This window comes from Lontra canadensis, unplaced genomic scaffold (assembly GCF_010015895.1).
Source record: "Lontra canadensis isolate GAN:19392208 unplaced genomic scaffold, GSC_riverotter_1.0 scaffold91, whole genome shotgun sequence".
Lineage (NCBI taxonomy): Eukaryota > Metazoa > Chordata > Mammalia > Carnivora > Mustelidae > Lontra > Lontra canadensis.
In genome coordinates, this window is record NW_022631085.1 from 6,012,111 (window position 1) to 6,030,103 (window position 17,993).

The following is a 17,993-nucleotide window of genomic DNA, read 5'->3' on the forward strand; positions in this document are numbered from 1 at the left end:
CACAGCCCGCCTTTATTACGAAGCAGGAACCTTCTCTAGTGCCAAACGAAGGACTTTAGAAGCTTGTGTCTGGTTTCCTTTTAGGGATGTACCCCATCCTCTGCTGACAAGTCATTTTCAGGCTGACGGGAAAAAAGCAAAAGACCCATGAATTCAAAAAGCCAGACAATTATGAAAAAAAAAAAAAAAAGACAACTTTGAGGCCAAATTTACTAGTTTTAATTTACTAGACCTTAGGATCAAACACCTTTAAAACAGCCAGAGGTCACCCTTGGCCAAGAGGCAACAGGTTGGCTCTATGAGATCCTAAAATGCTGGGACAGTTTCCTGTCCCTTTGTAAGTAGCCACTGGCCCAAGCCCTCGGCCACCCCAGCAGTCAAGGACCCTCCCCAGGGCCCTGCAGACATCCCCATAATCTAGGAACTCACAGGTTAACACCTGGCCCGAGGGGGATAGCACTGTGGCTCTGGCTCTCTCCCTAAAGCCAGCAGTCCCCAACCGGCTGTTCAACATTCTGATCACCACCCCTGGGCAGAGCTCAGTCTTTTCTTTGGATCTTACACCGACATCCTTCCAAGGTCTCTTGTACCAGGACTAACTGATTTGCAAGTTCATGAATACAACAGAGAAACACAAAGAGGGAACTGAAAGCCATACAGGGATGGCAGGGTAGGGGAGCGGACTTCCCCTCACAAGCAAAAGGATGGGCCCAGTCTTCTCCTGGCACATGAAGCTTCCTCCAAAAATACTTTTCTACAGAAATGAAATTGTTACCCAAAGTGACCCAATGAAGCAAAATATAAATTCTGTTTTGAGTTAAATGCAATCAACTGTTTTCAAAAATCCCCACTGAGAATCAAGGAAGTCAGTTTCTCTAATTTTATAGTTGGGTGTATATTAATACCACCTGCTCTCAGCTGACTGTAAGAAGACAGACAGACAGCAGAGGTTGGGGTCTGGCTTCCCAGGACCAGAAGCAGCATGTCCTCCAGTCTGGGTCCTGGAATCATTATTCTGAATGTCCTTTTTGGTGGCCAGGCACCTTGCAATGCACCGGAGCTACAGAGAAGACCAAGAATAGACCCAGGCCTTGACCATCAAGAGAGACAGTCGAGAAAGCAGAAAGTGCCATAAATCAGTTTGATGAGAGAAGGACTCGGGACTATTGAGGAGTGGGGGAGGGTGGGCAGAAAGGAGACACCTAGAGGAGGAGCACAGGACAGCCAAACCAGGTGAGGAGCTTATGAACGACTTTTGGAGGGGGGAGTCTGAAATTCCAAGAGACAAGAGATCAAAACCACAATGAGCCACCACTTCACACCCATTTGAATGGCTAGTCTCAAAAAAGAAATACATGAAAACAACAAGTGTTGGCAAGGATATGGAGAACTGGGGACCCTGTGTGCTGCTGGTGGGGACGGACAATGGCGCAGCCGCCACAGAAAACCGTCTGGCCGGTCTTCAGAAAGTGAAATGTACAACTGCCATCTGATCCAGCAATACCACTTCTGGGCACTTACCCAGAAGAACTGAAAGCAGGGTTTCGAATAGTTATGTGTACACCCGTGTCCATGGCAGTATGACATGGCAGTATGGCCATGTTCATGGCCAACTAATAAATGGAGGCACCTCAGGTGTCCATCCACAGAGGAGGAAATAAACAAAGTGGTGTGTGTACACACGATGGACTACTATTCGGCCTTAAAAAAGAAGAAAACTCTGACCTATTACAAATGCATGATCCCTGAAGACATTAGAGTAAAGGAACTAAGCCTTAGGTATGTGGCATACAAGTAAGCCTGACTTATACAACGTACTTAAACAAGACAAACCATGGAGATGGAAAGTAGAATGGCAAGTGCCTAGGGCTGGAGGAGGGGGAGTCAGTGTTTAATGCGGATGGACTTTCAACATGGGGAAATGAAAACATTCTAGAGATGCACGGTGGGGTTAGTCGCCTAATGTGTACACTTAAAATGGTTCAAATGGTCATTTTTATGTTATGTGTACTTTGCCACAATTTTAAAGAGAGAGAACAGACGTTTGAGTAGTTAGTGTATGAGTGAGGACTGAGGAGGAAGGAGGGCAGCAGAAGGGTAAGAACAAAGAGCACTTCCAGACCTGACAGCTTCAGGATTCTACAAACCAGGCACGCCGTTCAACACTGAGGGCTTAGCCACCTAACCTGGTCCCTGAGCAATGACAAAATAGAGGTACTGCCTTCTCCCCAAGAGCATCTAGCATTAACGCTTTAGTTGCTGACTTATGAAGAGGTCCCAGGAGTTCCCCAGGCAGGGGCTGCGGCCGGAGGGGAACTCAGAGGACTCAGGTCATGATTTATTTATCAACTGGACAGAAGTGTTGCAATGTCTTGCCGGCCAGCTGCCTGTTAGCCCTCAGTGTGGGGTAGGGTTTAGAGGAAGAGCAGAGACAGACAAAGCTGGTAGGGGACAGACCACGAAAGCCATGTCAAGGAGTGTGTCCCCTGTCCCAACTCTAAAGAGAACCACGACAGAGCTTTAAGTAGGGGGCAGGGAACAGGCTGGTCATTGAAGAATCCCCCACAGACATAATATGCAGAGTGGGTTGAGGAGGATGGAGATAGAAGGCAAAAGGACAAAACAGGGCAGAGGGGAAGGACAAGGAGGCTGGGAGGAAACCCGAAGGCTGTCCAGGAAAACCAGGTGAAAGAGCCATTCACAAAGCAAGGAACACAGGAGCAAAACGGGGGTGGAGAGGAGGATTCAGTCTTTGTGAGGAGCTTGCGGTGCATCTGGATAGAGACACGTTCAGAGAAAGGGCCCCAGGGAGTGATGTGGGCTGCAGGCAGAACTTTGAGTAATCAACACAGGGAGAGCAATTTTTACCAAAGAACTCAGACAGCAGGTGCATGTATAGAAGCGAGAGGCAACAAAAGAATCTGAAGATGAATGATAGTTCCATTTGGCGGGGGGAGCGTAGAAATGATACATAAGAAGGATCAACAAAGTACCAGCAAGTATGTCAGGAGGTTGTGGCCCCCCAGGAGAGGGGGAAACAGTGTTTCAACGTCAGAGGGTCCTTGGTGCCATGGGCTGCTGAACAGACTTAAATTTTGCAGGACAGAGAGCTCGGTAACAGCAGGTGTGTCTCTGATCCATTCTAAACCAGCCTATGACCTTGTAATGGACTGCCCACACATCACCACATGACGATCCATTAGTTATTAACAAGAACATCCAATTACGAAGTTTTCTCACGAAATGGCACTACTATGGTCTGAACGTGTCCCTCCAAAATTCCTATGATAAAATCCTAACCCCAAAAGATGACGGTATGAGGAGGTGGGGACTTCTGGAGGACGCTTAGGTCATGAAGGTGGGATCTTCGTGGTATTGCATTAGTGTCCTTCAGAAAGCGGCTGCAGCGGGATCCCTTGTCCCCTTCCACCAGGGAAGGCACTGGTTATGGACCAGGAAAGGGGTCCTCACTCAACCACACTGGCATCTTGACCTTGGACTTCCCAGCCTCCAGAAACCTGATAAATGGCTGCTGTTTATAAGCTCCTAAGTCCATGGCATCGTGTTACGGCAGCCCCCAACAGACGAGGACAGGCACTGACTGTAGTGGTTCTTTCTCCTTTCTCCAGCAGGAAGAAAAATCATTCATTTTTCCACACTGCATTCTGTACTGACTGCTTTGGGCATCCAACATCTGCAAAACCCTCCAATTCCAAGCCAAGCTTATGTAGCTTTCCGTCACTTTTAATTCATTTTTAGTAAATTTAAAAATCAGTCTCTGCTCTTTTCCTCCAAACTTAATCACTTCCTTTGTAGCACTCTGCAGTGACCCTGGTAGAATGTACCTCGGGAATCATGAAATACAATACTGTGCCAACTGAAATCATGAGATATCAATGTACTTCTACTGAAGTACTATGTATTTCCAGACACTATGCTAGATGCGGGAGAGTCAGGAAGAAGTAAACCTGACATGGTGCCCTGCAGTCCCAAAGCTTATCATCGAGTGAGGTAGGCAGGCAACTGACAAGGGAGCATGATGTGATAAGGTAAAGTGGGATCCCCTGTCCTTTGTTCTCGAAGACAGGGAGTAGAAAACTTCTTCTCTAAAGGGCCAAACATTAGATACGTCAGACTTTACGAGAAAAATGGTCTCAGTCACAACTGCCAAAAAGCCGCCCTGTGTAGTACATAGATGAATGTGCGTGGCCGTCTTCCAACAAAACTTTATAAAAATAAGTGGCAGGACATGGTGTGCTGACCTCTGCTCTAAGTGATCGTAACTTAAAATACTTGCTGCTGGGCACCTGGGTGGCTCAGTTGGTTAAGCAACTGCCTTCGGCTCAGGCCATGACCCTGGAATCCCAGGATCAGACTCCCTACTTGGTGGGGAGTCTGCTGCTCTCTCTGACCCTCCCTCTTCTCATGCTCCCTCTTTCTCTCATTCTTTCTCTCAAATAAATAAATAAATAAATAAAATCTTTTTTTAAAAAATACTTGCTGCTTCATTTACTCATGAATTCAAACTGGCGGGTTGGGGGGGCAGTGGGTCATGGTCTCCCAGAGAGCCCTCTTTCTGGAAACAAGGTGCCATCATGACTAAAAAAGGAAGAGCTTCTGAGTCACAATCATGGAGACCAAAGTCAAAACCCTGGCTCTCTCACAATTACTAGGTCTGGAGCATTAAGAAAAGTATTTCATTTCTTTGAGCCTTATTTTCTTCATCTGTAAAATGGGGACATTGTCATTCCCGACACATAGTCACTTCAGAAATAAAACGTAACAACGAACAAAGGGTCTAACGAAGGCTCTGGCGCACGGGAGCTTCTCGGTGTGAGTCATCACCAAACAGGGAAGCCAGGGAAGCCATAATTTGGTCAGCCAAATTATCGAAAAGGAGCAGAAAACATCCAAGATTAGCATGCTAGTCATGACTGTCCTCTCATTTCTGGAGCACAGGCCTTTGACTTCTATTAAAGTTGTCTTGCTTTTCTCTGTTGTTTAAGTTAGGTTGTTTTAGGAGGCTTGTCAGCAGAGATCCAACTCAAGATGGCTTCCAACATTAGGAAATTTACTGTCCCCACACAACATTCAGTCCAGAGCTAGGGCAGGTCTAGCCGTGGTTAATTCAGAAGCTCAGTGCCACTACCAAGATACTTTCTACCTTTCTGAGCTGCTATCCTTCGTGTACTGGCTTTTGTCCTCAGACCTGTCCTCCTTCAGAGTCAGAAGATCATTGCCACAGCTCTAAATATCACAGTCACACGCAAACAACCCAGCACCGTAAAGTAAAATAAAAAAGAAGCAGAATTCTCCCTTCCCTTTGGTCAGAATTTTGTCTTGTGTCTATTCTGAAAGCAACTACTGGCAGGCTGATAATTATTACGGCTAGACTCACTCGCCCTGGAGCAGGCTTCAAGCCTCAAGCTCTTGGCGACCCAACATCTGAGCAAAATCAGAATTCCATTAGCAAGAAAGAAGGGACAGAGCTGCTGGATAAGGAATGACCAATTCCTGCTGTAATTATTCACGCAAACCTACATAACTCGAAGAGAGAGACGTAGACGGCAGGACCAGACTCTGGAAATGCAGACTCCCATCTGACCACCACCAAATCAATCACCTGCGGAGATAAATCTAGCCACTCATCCAACTAAGAGAAAAAAGCACTCCAGGACGCAGCAGACTCTAGCTTCTGGCGCTTGAATCCCAGAGGAGACACACTGTATAACCTCATCCCAAGCCTCTCTGGGTCCTGCATACCCCAGCTGTTGGCACGATCCATTCAAGGGAATCTCAGCTGGGGAGGGACACCACTTCCCAAGCCCACCGACAATGCTGACAAAGCTGAGCTGGTGGCCTATTTGTAATCACAGCCACGCTACCAATGTTCCCTAACTCAGGGATATCTGGGTCAAAACACAAAATACCCCAAGTCAAAAACACATAAACCAACCAACAAACAAACATATGAAACCCAAATGCTAAGGCGAAAACAAAGACAAAACAAAAACACCAAACAGACAAACAAGCCAGCTAGGGAATGGGGGATGGATGCAGGCACCGGCTAAAAACCTCCCAGAACTGGAGGGACTCCGCCTGTAAGCTCCATTCCCCAGGCTACAGTTTATCACGGAAGGAACACCTGCCACCTGATCTCCAGACAAGCCACGGACGTGGCCGCACACGCAGGCGGCGGTGCGGCAAGAGGAAAGGGCACGCAGAGTGTGGCCTCGAAGGGCCGCGTTCAGCTTTGGAAGATGAATCCAGATCAGACAACGTCTCCCACAAAAACAAGGGGAAAAGCTGGGCAGTTATTTAAACGGTTATTAAAATAAAGCTGGGGACTTGGGAGCACTACAAAGGCAAGTAACAAAGAACTCAGATCCCCAAGAGAAAGCAAGCCCACAGACAGGAGTACTACATTCGGAGCCTTACTTGGCCCTCGAGGCTTCTTCCAGCTACAGAGTTTGTCTGATGAGAAGTGAAGCAGAGTTTTCAGAATTCCCATGAGGTCTGGAAGGGAAAAAATGTGAGCTCAGAACCAGCAGAGGAGGACGGAAACTGGTTAACAGCTCAGGGATCCAGGGTGTGCTGGATTGAAGCGTCCCCCGAAAATCCATGTCCCTCTGAAACCACAGAGTGCGACTTTATTTGGAAAAAGGCTCTTTGCAGATGTTAGTTAAGCTGAGGGACTACTGGAGGAGAGTGGGCCGAAATCCAGCAGGGCTGTTGTTCTTCTGAAAAGAGGACATGAAGACAGAGGCCCAGAGGGAAGAGTTGCCTTGCTTTTGAGAATGTCTTGCCATGAGAAGACTGAGGCCCAGACTGGAGGGAAGCGGCCACAAGCACGGGGTGCCAAGGACGGCTGACAACCTCCGGAGGCTGGGAAGGCTTTCTACCTCAGAGCATCCAGAAGGAATCAGCTCTGCCAACGCCTAGATTTTGGACTCCTGGCCTCCAGAAATGTGAGAGGATCAATTTCTCCTGCTGTCTTAAGCCACCAAGGTGTGTAAATTTGTCATGGCAGCTCTAAGAAATGAATACACTTGGGAAACCCCAAATTACTACGTCCTGGCATTAAGGCAAAAGCAGAAATATGTCAGCTCTTGCAAATGCTGAAGCCCAGGAGTGAAAGGCTCCATCCTGGATGGGAGTAAACTGATCTTCCTCTACCTCATCTGCCTGAGCGGCAGGAGTGACCCCCTCTGAAGAAGGATGAATCATCGCAAGCTTCACCCAACTCTTCACACACCGTACTCGGTCTCCGCCACCAGGCACATGCCAAAGACAAGGATGGATTCAAAATCAAGACGAAAGCAAAAAACAAACAAAGAAACAAAAACAAGGGACCTCTGGCTATACAGAAGGAGGAAGTTAACAGATCCTCTCCCCAGAAAGCGACTATAAAACTGGACAAAAGTGATAACCATTTCCACGCTCCAGAAACTGACTTCAAAGGCTTATCATCTGAGAGGTGTTTGTACTTGAAAACTGCTAAATTTCACATGAGAACAATGGGAAGAACAACAGCGGGACAAAAATGACAACAGCGCTCGTCTAAGCTGTCAGGGGCAGGAGGAAGAAGTACGGAGCGTGGGGGACTAGAGCATGGGGCCCCTCTGCATAGGGCGGTGGGTTCCAACCACAGCGAGCAGGAAACGTGGGCTCAGAGCCACAGATCCTCAAGGTGAACAAAAACTAGAAATTTGTATTTCAACAGGAAATATCGTAATTTATAAATGTGGACACCGTACAAGGGCACCAGTTTCCGAACTCAGCCATGCAGGCAACCCTCACCCCAGATGACCAACCGCAGTCCTGCCCTGGCGGGCTTGGTATTATCTACTACAGCATGATTTCCAACAATCTCGTTTGCTCAGTCATTATTTTGAATTCAGCTCTTCTTTCTTCTAAGGGTAATGTTTCCCATCTGTAAACGGAGCTACTGCAACAGCCCTGTGGATTAATTCACCATTACTTATGGTCTCCTGTCACTTTCAATCCAGCTAATTGAGCGAGAGTGGTCTACAGAGGAACAGCAGTGGGCATCGGGCCACGGCCGGCGGAGCAGGGCTCAGAAAGAGCCAGGAATCTGACATCAGTCTGACCTGAGCTAGAATCCTCAGCTCCGCCATTTACTAGCTCTGGGAACTTGAACAACGTAGGAACTTATCTGGGCTTCAGTGCAATGGATCCAAGAACTGGCCAGTTGCTGCCATGTTATCCAGCACCAGCCCCGGGAGCTCTGTACTGAGGCCTGGGCTTTGCAGGTGCTTTCTCAGGAAGCCCCCAGCACAACACTGGGAGCCAGTCCTGTGCGTGGCTTTATTTTATTATGCATGAGGAACCAGAAGCTCAGAGAGGGGATGTCCCAGAGTGCTCATGTGTGATGAGTCACGGAGGGGGGATTTCAACTCCATCACCCAACTCTAGGGCCTGGTATTAAGTCCTAAGCTACAGAAAGGGCCCAGGCCAGCAGCCAGCAGGGACAAGGGAAAACAGGCAAGCTCATTCCCATCCATGCCTCCTCTTCCCATTTCATTTTCTCATTTGGCCTGCCACAGTCACTCTGATGGCTTTTTTTTTTTTTTTAAGATTTTATTTATTTATTTTACAGACAGAGATCACAAGTAGGCAGAGAGGCAGGCAGAGAGAGGAAGGGAAGCAGGCTCCCTTCTGTGCAGAGAGCCCGATGCGGGGCTCGATCCCAGGACCCCGGGATCATGACCTGAGCCGAAGGCAGCGGCTTAACCCACTGAGCCACCCAGGCGCCCCGACTCTGATGGCTTTAAGAGCAACCAAGCAGCCACTTATCTGATCTTTCCCGACTCCTAGCAGTTGAAAACCCATACATGCCCCTTACCGGTAGGAGGTTTTTAATCAAACATTCCATAGCGGGGGAATTTCATTAGCCAAGGACCGTCCAGCACCAGTGAATGGTTAACTGCACCGCAGGAAAGATCGACAGAAGCCCTCGGCAACCCCCTCGAGGGCAAAGCTAGCCTGGCCTTTCCCCTGCTTCCAATTGGCAAGGAAGCCGGCCAGAACCTCTCCGAAGCAGAAAACAAGAGACTCTGCTCGCTGGTCAGTCTCTCTTCAGGAGGTGGTGCTGAAATCGTGCTGAGACAGGAGAGGGCAAGAATGGAACGCTGGCAGTGCCTCACAGACGTGCTGGTGCTCCTTGGACTACCAGCCCCAAGTAACAAAAAGGGCTTGTTTGGCAGACAATGCCCAACAGACACCTCCACCAGACACGGCGAGGGCTGGTCCGCTGGGAACGAGGGGCACTAACAGTGACATGGACGTCACAATAACAAGAGTCAGGAATTTGGCGCAGCAATCCCAAGCAGGGTCTGAAAAAACCTGCTCTTCATAATTTTTTTTAAAGATTTTATTCATTTATTTGACAGAGAGAGATCACAAGTAGGCAGAGAGGCAGGCAGAGGGCGGGGCGGGGGGGTGCGGAGTAGGCTCCCTGCTGAGCAGAGAGCCCTATGCGGGCTCCATCCCAGAACCCTGGGATCATGACCCAAGCCGAAGGCAGAGGCTTTAACCCACTGAGCCACCCAGGTGCCCCAAATCCTGCTCTTTAAAATGCTGGGGAAGAGGGGCACCTGGTGGCTCAATTAGTTAAGCATCTGACTCTTGGTTTTGGCTCAGGGCATAATCTCAGTCATGTGATTGAGCCCCACACTGGGCTCTGCGCTGGGCGTGGAGCCTGCTTAAGATTCTTTCTCCCTGGGATGCCTGGGTGGCTCAGTCCAGTTAAGCACCTGCCTTCGGCTCAGGTCATGATCCCAGGGTCCTGGGATCGAGTCCCACATCAGGCTCCTCGATCACTGGGGATCCTGCTTCTCCCTCTTCCCCTGCCCCTGCTCATGTGTGCATGCTCTCTCTCTCTCCCTCCCCCCCCCGCACGCTCCTTTTCCATGAATAAAAAAAAAAAATTTTAAAAAAAAAAAAAAAAGATTCTTTCTCCCTCTCCATCTGCCCTTGCCCCCCTCCCACACACCCATTCACGCTCCTTCTCAAAAAAAAAAAAAAAAATGTTGGGGAAGAAGGACATAGAATGTTTCTTATATGACATGATACACTTTTAGGTCCAGATCCAGAGCACATCCCTTTAAAAAGCTTCCTCATTTGTACAGTAGAAAAAGTGAAAGCCCTACTACTCATAAGGCTGTCATGAAAACTGAATGAGTTTATTTATATAAAAGACTAACAAAGTTCCAGTCTTGTGCAAAGCGCTCCTACGTGTTAGCAGAGATTATCAGCACTGTCCCTGTCCTCCAGACACACAGGAGCACGGCACACTACTTGGACGACACTAAAACGGATGGTAGCAGAGCTGTCCGCTCAGATACCTACTGATTCTGCTCTTCCTGCTGCTGTTGAAGGCAGATTTAGTTACGAAATGTCTTGCTATCCCCATGCCCGGAATTAAAACACATCATCGATCTCCCAGCAACTGCCACATGGCACTGGTGACATAAGCACCTTGGCTGCAGGACCCTTAGCCCCAAAAATGAACACGGGGCTCTGAGGATTCTGCAAAGGACAACAGGTAAGACAGCCTCACACGTGGATTTCTGCACCATCAGGCTGCCCCATCCCACACAATGCCTGCCTTGCCCGCTCTTAAAAAAATAAATAAAAACTTTTTAGAAAAGACTACATCCTCCGCCCTGCAGCAGGCCAAGCAGTACCTGTTTCTGTTTTGCTGGCGAAGCCTGCTGCCTGTTTGATCGCGGCTGCCGTTAGCGCCAATCCCCGGCTCCTCTTCAGGCCATGCTGCAGGACGGCCTCAAACTGGGCACACAGACAGGTTACCCTGCGAGAGAACCAGTGATTCATCAGTCCACCTGTGCAGGGAGAGAGACAACCAGGGCAGACCCGGCACCTCCTAGAAGGGGGTGAGTCACCAGCTCTAAACCTCGGGTAGGTGCACACACCTGACACCTGGATTTATGGGCCAGTAACTGACATGGAATTGACTTGGACCCCTCAGCACACCCCTCTCCATGTGTGTTCATTTCACATACCTGCAGGAAGCCCTACACAGCCTAGCTATATTCATCAGACTCTTGAAAGCATAGTAACAACTCACAAGAAAGGAGGGAAAATGGAATTGGTGCCAGCCAGCAGAGGAGGAAAAAACTGAAAGCCAATTTAAAACCAAACCAGTCTGGCGTGGGGAGGGGCGGGCTGCTAATTGTATTCAATTCACAAACTCCAACTCTAATTCATATTGCATGTAGTTTAAGGAACCAGATTATCTTTCCAGAGATTGAATGCAGCAGCCTGCCAAATTGGAAACATTGTATAATTTCATGCCCTGTTACATACACTAAAAAAAAAAGTATATGAATTCTGATTCTTGTTCTTTGTTTTGTTGTAAGGGATTATAGTGGGAAGTCAGATCCAGACTTGATGGAATGAACTTTCAATTAAGTTACTACTGTGGATTCAATTAATTGTATTTCTCAATAACCAAAGAAATAAGAGCTTCACAAACATCTTGGCAAAGAGATGAAGTTAGAGCTACTAGCTTCTATTCTTTTCTTTTTTTTTTTCTACCTTCTATTCTTTACAATCCTCCCAGGGCTCCTGGGCACCTAGGCCCATTGAGTCTATAGACTTTAAGGCCCTTCCATTTGCTCACACAACCTGCGTTAAATCCTTGGGGTGCCTGGGTGTCTCAGTCAGTTAAGCGTTCAACTCTTGATTTTGGCTCAGGTCATGACCTCAGGGTCATGAGATCAAGCCCCACATCAGGCTCCACGCTGAGCGTGGAATCTGCTGAAGATTCTCTTCCCCTCTGGCCCTCCCACCCCACTTGTGCTAGTGCTCTCCCATGCCCTCTCCCCTCAAAAAATATTAACAATAAATCCTGAACTCTTCCTATGTACCAGGCACTACTGTTCTAGGCTCTGAGGATACAAAGAGCACGGTCTCTGCCTCACCACATGTGCATGGTTCTAGCAGAGGGAGATACACAAAGATGCTAACCGGACCATTTCAGTTAATGGGAACTCTGAAGAAAATAAGACCAGATGAGGTGGTAAGTGAAGACATGGCAGGAACAGGCTTGGATTCTGGGGCCTGAGTGGAGGTAACTTGGAGTCATAACCTGGATGTGACAGACACAGCAGACTAGGCAGAGGGACCCAATGCAAAGGACCTGACGCCATCACCATCTGGCTCAACCTTACCCAACTTCAGGCATTTCCTGTTCCACTCACCTCCACACCTGTAGTAATAATACTCCAAGGGTTTACTGCTCTGTGGGCAGTAAACTATTTTCATACCCATTATTTCATTAGCTCCTCCCATCAACATTATTATATATGGGTGAGGCAGGTATTATCTCCATTTCACACCTAAAGAAACAGGCTACAGACATTTAAGAGACAGTACATGAGTACATAATGAGCAGCATTGTAAGACTATATAATTAACAACATCTGTACTCCAGCCCTACCCAACCCCAAAGTGATCCAAAGCAGCTTCCAGATACACCCCATACCAAGGCAAACATGCTGATTCTGAGACAAATGCCCTCTCTTTCCCATACCCCACCTTTACTCAAGTCATCCGTGTACACCAGAAAACCCTAACATATTGTCAGCAAATAACCGGCACTAGTACGTTTACTCTCCAATCTGTGCTTGTGACAGACATCACTAATCCATCCCAGCATTCTAGGCCACCATTGCCAGAGAAAAGCTGGCCCTCACAGGAAGGAAGCCTAATTGGCAGCCCAAACCTAACACCTGTCCTCAAGAACACAATTTGGTTTCCAGCTCCTCCCTTGGCTCCCCTGCACCGAGCTCAGAGTCTGGTACCCAGTACACACTCCATAAATGCTTCTTCTGTGGCTAGGTAGGTGAGTAATCTTGAGCCATGAGTCCCAGAATACTCTCCCACATTGAAACGTCCCTCTTTCCTAGGCAGAGGTCACTCTTAAATATGAGATGTGCATATGCTACTCTCTCTACACATTCACACAGGCCCACATTTAAGGGCTTCCTGAAAGCTGGGTCACCTAACAAAAGGGGTGCCTGGGTGGCTCAGTGGATTAAGGCCTCTGCCTTCGGCTCGGGTCATGATCCCAGGGTCCTGGGATCGAGCCCCGCATCTGAGCAGAGAGCCTGCTTCCTCCTCTCTCTCTGCCTGCCTCTCTGCCTACTTGTGATCTCTGTCTGTCAAATAAATAAATAAAATCTTTAAAATTAAAAAAAAAAAAAAACCCACAGCCTGGATCGTGAAACAAATCATCTGCAAATATAAAAATTGAATCAACAATCTCTGTTAGTTTACTTGAGTCAAATGTACAAGTCAGGAGCTGCCCTGCCAACTCTAGATATCTGGCCCCTAAAGGGAAAGGAATGCAGGTGAACAGCACAAACCCAACCTCCAAGGCTTGGGTTACATCATCAGTATTACCTTCTAGATGCAGACAGGTCATGACCAACCTAACACAGCAGAAAACTCAGGGGGAGTACTAATCGTATAATTAATTATTATGATGACTACCCTGCCAAAGGCCATGCTATTTATCGCCCTTCCCATGTCCCCATCTCACTTCTCCATTGGACGTGAGCTTATACTGGTCATTCGAGACTTAGCTCAAGGGTCCCCTCCACCAGGAAGCCTTCCTGAGTGCCTCCTTATTCTGAACTTCTTTCTACTGCAGCCCTTGACCAAACTCTCCCATTAACGATCTGCTTTAGAGATGCCTCCTCTTGCTGACCGGTGCTCCCACATAACAGGGATCGTACCTCATTCATCTTCGTTGTTCCAGCACCTAGCACAATGCCTGGCTACCGTGGTAATGATGACTGAAATGCTCGCTGCCCTGGGGGCATGCAGAATACAGATGTGATGGACATTTAGGGGAGAGATGCGTCTCAGGAGGTCTTATATAATTTATAATCCGGACCCAAGCCAGTTAAAACCAGGGAATCACACCGAACACACTTGGCAACCACAGACACCTACACCTCTTCAGCTCGTCGTGGGCACAGGAGAGGTACTGATTTATAACCTCGTCAGGCTTAAGTTTCCGTTTCTTCTCATCTTCACTCAGTTGTCTGATCATTCCTGCGAAGTGAAAGGAGCACCTGCACTAGTGGGGCTATTTTCTCACCGCGGTCTCTCCTATTTCCCAGAATGCTCTCTGCGAACACATGCGGGCATCGCTACGGTGGGTCAGCCGCCTCCATGGCATTTCATCACAGCTAACTCCTACTGCGAGTCAGTGAACTGGGCATGTTTGTAATCAAGTGGGGGAATGTAACAGCAAAGGTTTTGTTTTTTGTTTTGTTTTGTTTTTAGAGCACCAGTCAAGGGACACCCGGGTGGCTCAGTCGGTGAAGCATCCGCCTTCTGCTCAAGTCATGATCACAGGATCCTGGGATGGAGCCCTGCACTATGGTCCTTGCTCAGCGGGGAGCCTGCTTCTCCCTCTGCCTCTAGCTCCCCTACTTGTACGCTCGCTCTCTCTCTCTCTGACAAATAAATAAATAAAATCTTCTTTTAAAAATTTTTTAAATAAATAAAAGCACCAGTCAAGAAAATCACTTCAAGTTTTTATGCACATAACTGGTGACCAGATGAACGGATAATTAAAATGTAGTACTGTCAAGACAATGGATTATTACTCGGCAATACCGAGAACAGAGGTACTGACACACTACGACAAAGAGAAGCATTGAAAATATTATGCCAATGGAAAGAAGTGAGACCCAAAAAGCCACATGTTGTAGGAGTCCATGAAATGTTGAGAGAAGGTAAATATTTAGAAACCAAAAGTCAATTAGTGGTTGTCTAAGGCTGGAATTGGGGATTAACTGTCAACTTGCATAATAGAAAATAGGTATAAGGAAAATGTTCTCAAACTGGGTGTGTTGATGGTTGTACAACTCCATAAATTTATGGAATTTTAAAAATCACTGCAGGGGGCGCATGGGTGCCACAGTTGGTTAGGCAGATGACTCTTGGTTTCCACTCCAGTGGTGATCTCAGGGTCACAAGATCAAGTCCCACAGTGGACTCGGCACTCAGTGCACAGTCTACTTAAGACCCTTCCCCACCCACCGCCTTATGTGCACCCTTGTGTCTCTCTCTCTCTCTAAAATAAATAAAAAATTTTCAAAATCACTGCATTGTACACACACAAGAGGTAGTTTTTTATGGTATGTAAATTAGACTTCAATAAAGCTCTCAAAAATTAAAAAAAAAAGAAAGAAACTTGGCACCTGAGTGGCAGAGTCAGTTAAGCATCCAACTCTTGGTTTCCAATCGGGTGGTGATCTGAAGGTCTAAGATTGAGCCCCATGCTGTGGTCTGCACTCAGCGGGGAATCTACTGGAGGTTCTCTCTCCCTCTCTCTCTCTGCCCCTCCCCACCAAAATCAATCACGTACACATGCTCTCTCCCTCTCTTATAAATAAGTAAATCTGCCCTTGAGGTGTTCAGTAAAGCCTGATACAGGAACGAAGAAATGGAAAATTAAATACTTTGCTCCTGCTGAATTTAAAACTATCTATCAAAACCCGCCCAGGTGGACACTGCGTGAGCTTAACTAGTTTACTGCTGAAATTCTGCAAGCATTGGTTTTCCTGAGCTCTGACCTGTATTTCAAGACTCCTTATCCTGCCACAGTAATCTATAATAAGGTTCTTAAGAATCCTGTACCCTTTTATGGCAAATGTCAGAACAACTGACGGGATCAGCAATAAAAGCTGCATTTTTACGAACGACATCAAATTAACCTTACGAAAAAGGCCATATTTCAAATTGCTCCTTTCACCGTGTTACAGGAACCTTTTGGGGGAAAACTAGGTACATCATGGAAATGGACCAGATTATCCTCACGTGGAAAGCTCTGATTTCAACTTGAATGGAGTCAACTGTACCCATAAAAATCAGCCAATTAGCAGCATCAGCCACATGTCAGACTTAGGACAGTACAATCCCCACTGGCCTTTACAGACTGGGACCCATTTGCAGGGGTCCCTGCTCTACACTTAGGTGTAATAAAGTAAATTTTCCGAAGGTTCACCTCCTTTAGCCTGTAAATTTTCCCGGCAGATACCAATCGTGGACCGCAATCTACAAGACAGGTAAAGGTTTAGGAATGAAGATACTCAAAATATTATCTGCACCTGGGGAAAGTTTAAAACCACTAAGGATCTCAAATTGGGGGAACTGGTTCAATAAACAGCTTACAATCGAACGCTATTTAGCCCTTAAAACTCATTCCAAGAGCTTATAATGAAAACCCACAAGTTTGTAACATGAAATGCAAAATAAGCAGGATATATTAATATATATCAAGTATGCTCTCAACTATGCTAAAAAAAAAAAAAAAATCCTAAAGGGAATTAAGTGAAAACATGAAGAGCTGCTTGGTAAAAGAATAGCTGGTAATGTCTTTCTTGCCTTTATGCTTTTCTGAACCTAGCTTCCTTCCAAAACAAGCATTAAAGAAGTATTCATGGGCACCTGGGTGGCTCAGTGGGTTAAGCCTCTGCCTTCAGCTCAGGTCATGATCTCAGGGTCTCCTGGGATCGAGCCCCGCATCGGGCTCTCTGCTCAGCAGGGAGCCTGCTTCTCCTCCTTTCTGCCTGCTTCTCTGCCTACTTGTGATCTTTCTCTCTGTCAAATAAATAAATAAAATCTTTAAAAAAAAAAAAAGAAATATTCATGTCTCAAGAACCAGAAATATTGCTACCTTGCGCTACAACAAATGAAGAAATCCAATTTGAAAGTTATGATGAAGGGCGCCTGGGAGGTTCAGTCGGTTAAGCATCTGCCTTCAGCTCAGGTCATGATCCTAAGGTCCTTGGATCCAGTCCCAAAGCAAGCTCCTTGCTCAGCAGGGAGCATGTTTCTTCCTCTGCCTGCTGCTGCCCCTGCTTGTGCTCATTCTCTTTCTCTCTCTCTCTGACAAATAAATAAATACAATCTTTTTTAAAAAAAATTTTTAAGGGGTGCCTGGGTGGCTCAGTGGGTTAAAGCTTCTGCCTTCGGCTCAGGTCATGATCCCAGGTTCCTGGGATCGAGCCCCACATCGGGCTCTCTGCTCAGCAGGGAGCCTGCTTCCTCCACTCTCTCTGCCTGCCTCTCTGCCTACTTGTCTGTCAAATAAAGAAATAAAAATCTTTTTTTAAAAATCTATATAAAAATTTAAAAAATAAATTAAAAATAAAAGTTATGGTGAGGAAAAAGTATACAACTATTTTAAATGCTTACAGAGAACTTGAAATAGCATTTTTTACCATGAACCATGAGAGACTGTGGACTCTGAGAAACAAACTGAGGATTTTGGAGGGGAAGGGGGTGGGGGGTTGGGAGGGCCTGGTGGTGGGTATTAAGGAGGGGACGTATTGCATGGAGCACTGGGTGTGGTGTATAAACAATGAATCTTGGAACACTGAAAAATTTAAATTATATTAAAAAAAAAAGAAGAGGGGCGCCTGGGTGACTCAGTGGGTTAAGCCTCTGCCTTTGGCTCAGGTCATCATCTCAGGGTCCTGGGATCAAGCACCTCATCGGGCTCTCTGCTCAGTGGGGAGCCTGCTTCCCCCCACACTGCCTGCCTCTCTGCCTACTTGTGATCTCTCTCTCTCTCTCTCTGTCAAATAAATAAATAAATAATCTTAAAAAAAAGGAAATAGCACTTTTTAAAAAGCTTAGATTAAAAAACAAATTTCTTAAAAATTTAGATTATGTTAAGCCAGGAAAAGCAGATCTTTTTCAAGATCTCTTATTCAAAGATATAAAAGTGTTTCCAACCCCCAAATAAAAAATATTGCAATGAATGAAACTATAACATTAAATTTTTATTTTTTTAAGTACACAAAATGGAGCAATTTTGTTACAATAGTAACAAAAGTAAAATAAATCCTACTTTTAAACAAGAAAGATAAAAGTCCTACATGAAGAAAAGCATAATATTTTCTTGAAAGCTATAAAGGTCAAAA

At 46.5% G+C, this 17,993-nt stretch overlaps 1 protein-coding gene across 2 annotated transcripts in view; it reads right to left on the minus strand.

Moving 5' to 3' along the window:
- The window catches only part of SNX29 (sorting nexin 29), a 473,687-nt gene that overhangs the window by 419,905 nt on the left and 35,789 nt on the right, over positions 1–17,993 (minus strand). For both annotated transcript variants that reach the window (XM_032836282.1, XM_032836283.1), the window contains exon 4: positions 10,710–10,834. In XM_032836282.1, the coding sequence (XP_032692173.1) occupies positions 10,710–10,834 (125 nt within the window). The remainder of the gene's footprint in view (positions 1–10,709; positions 10,835–17,993) is intronic.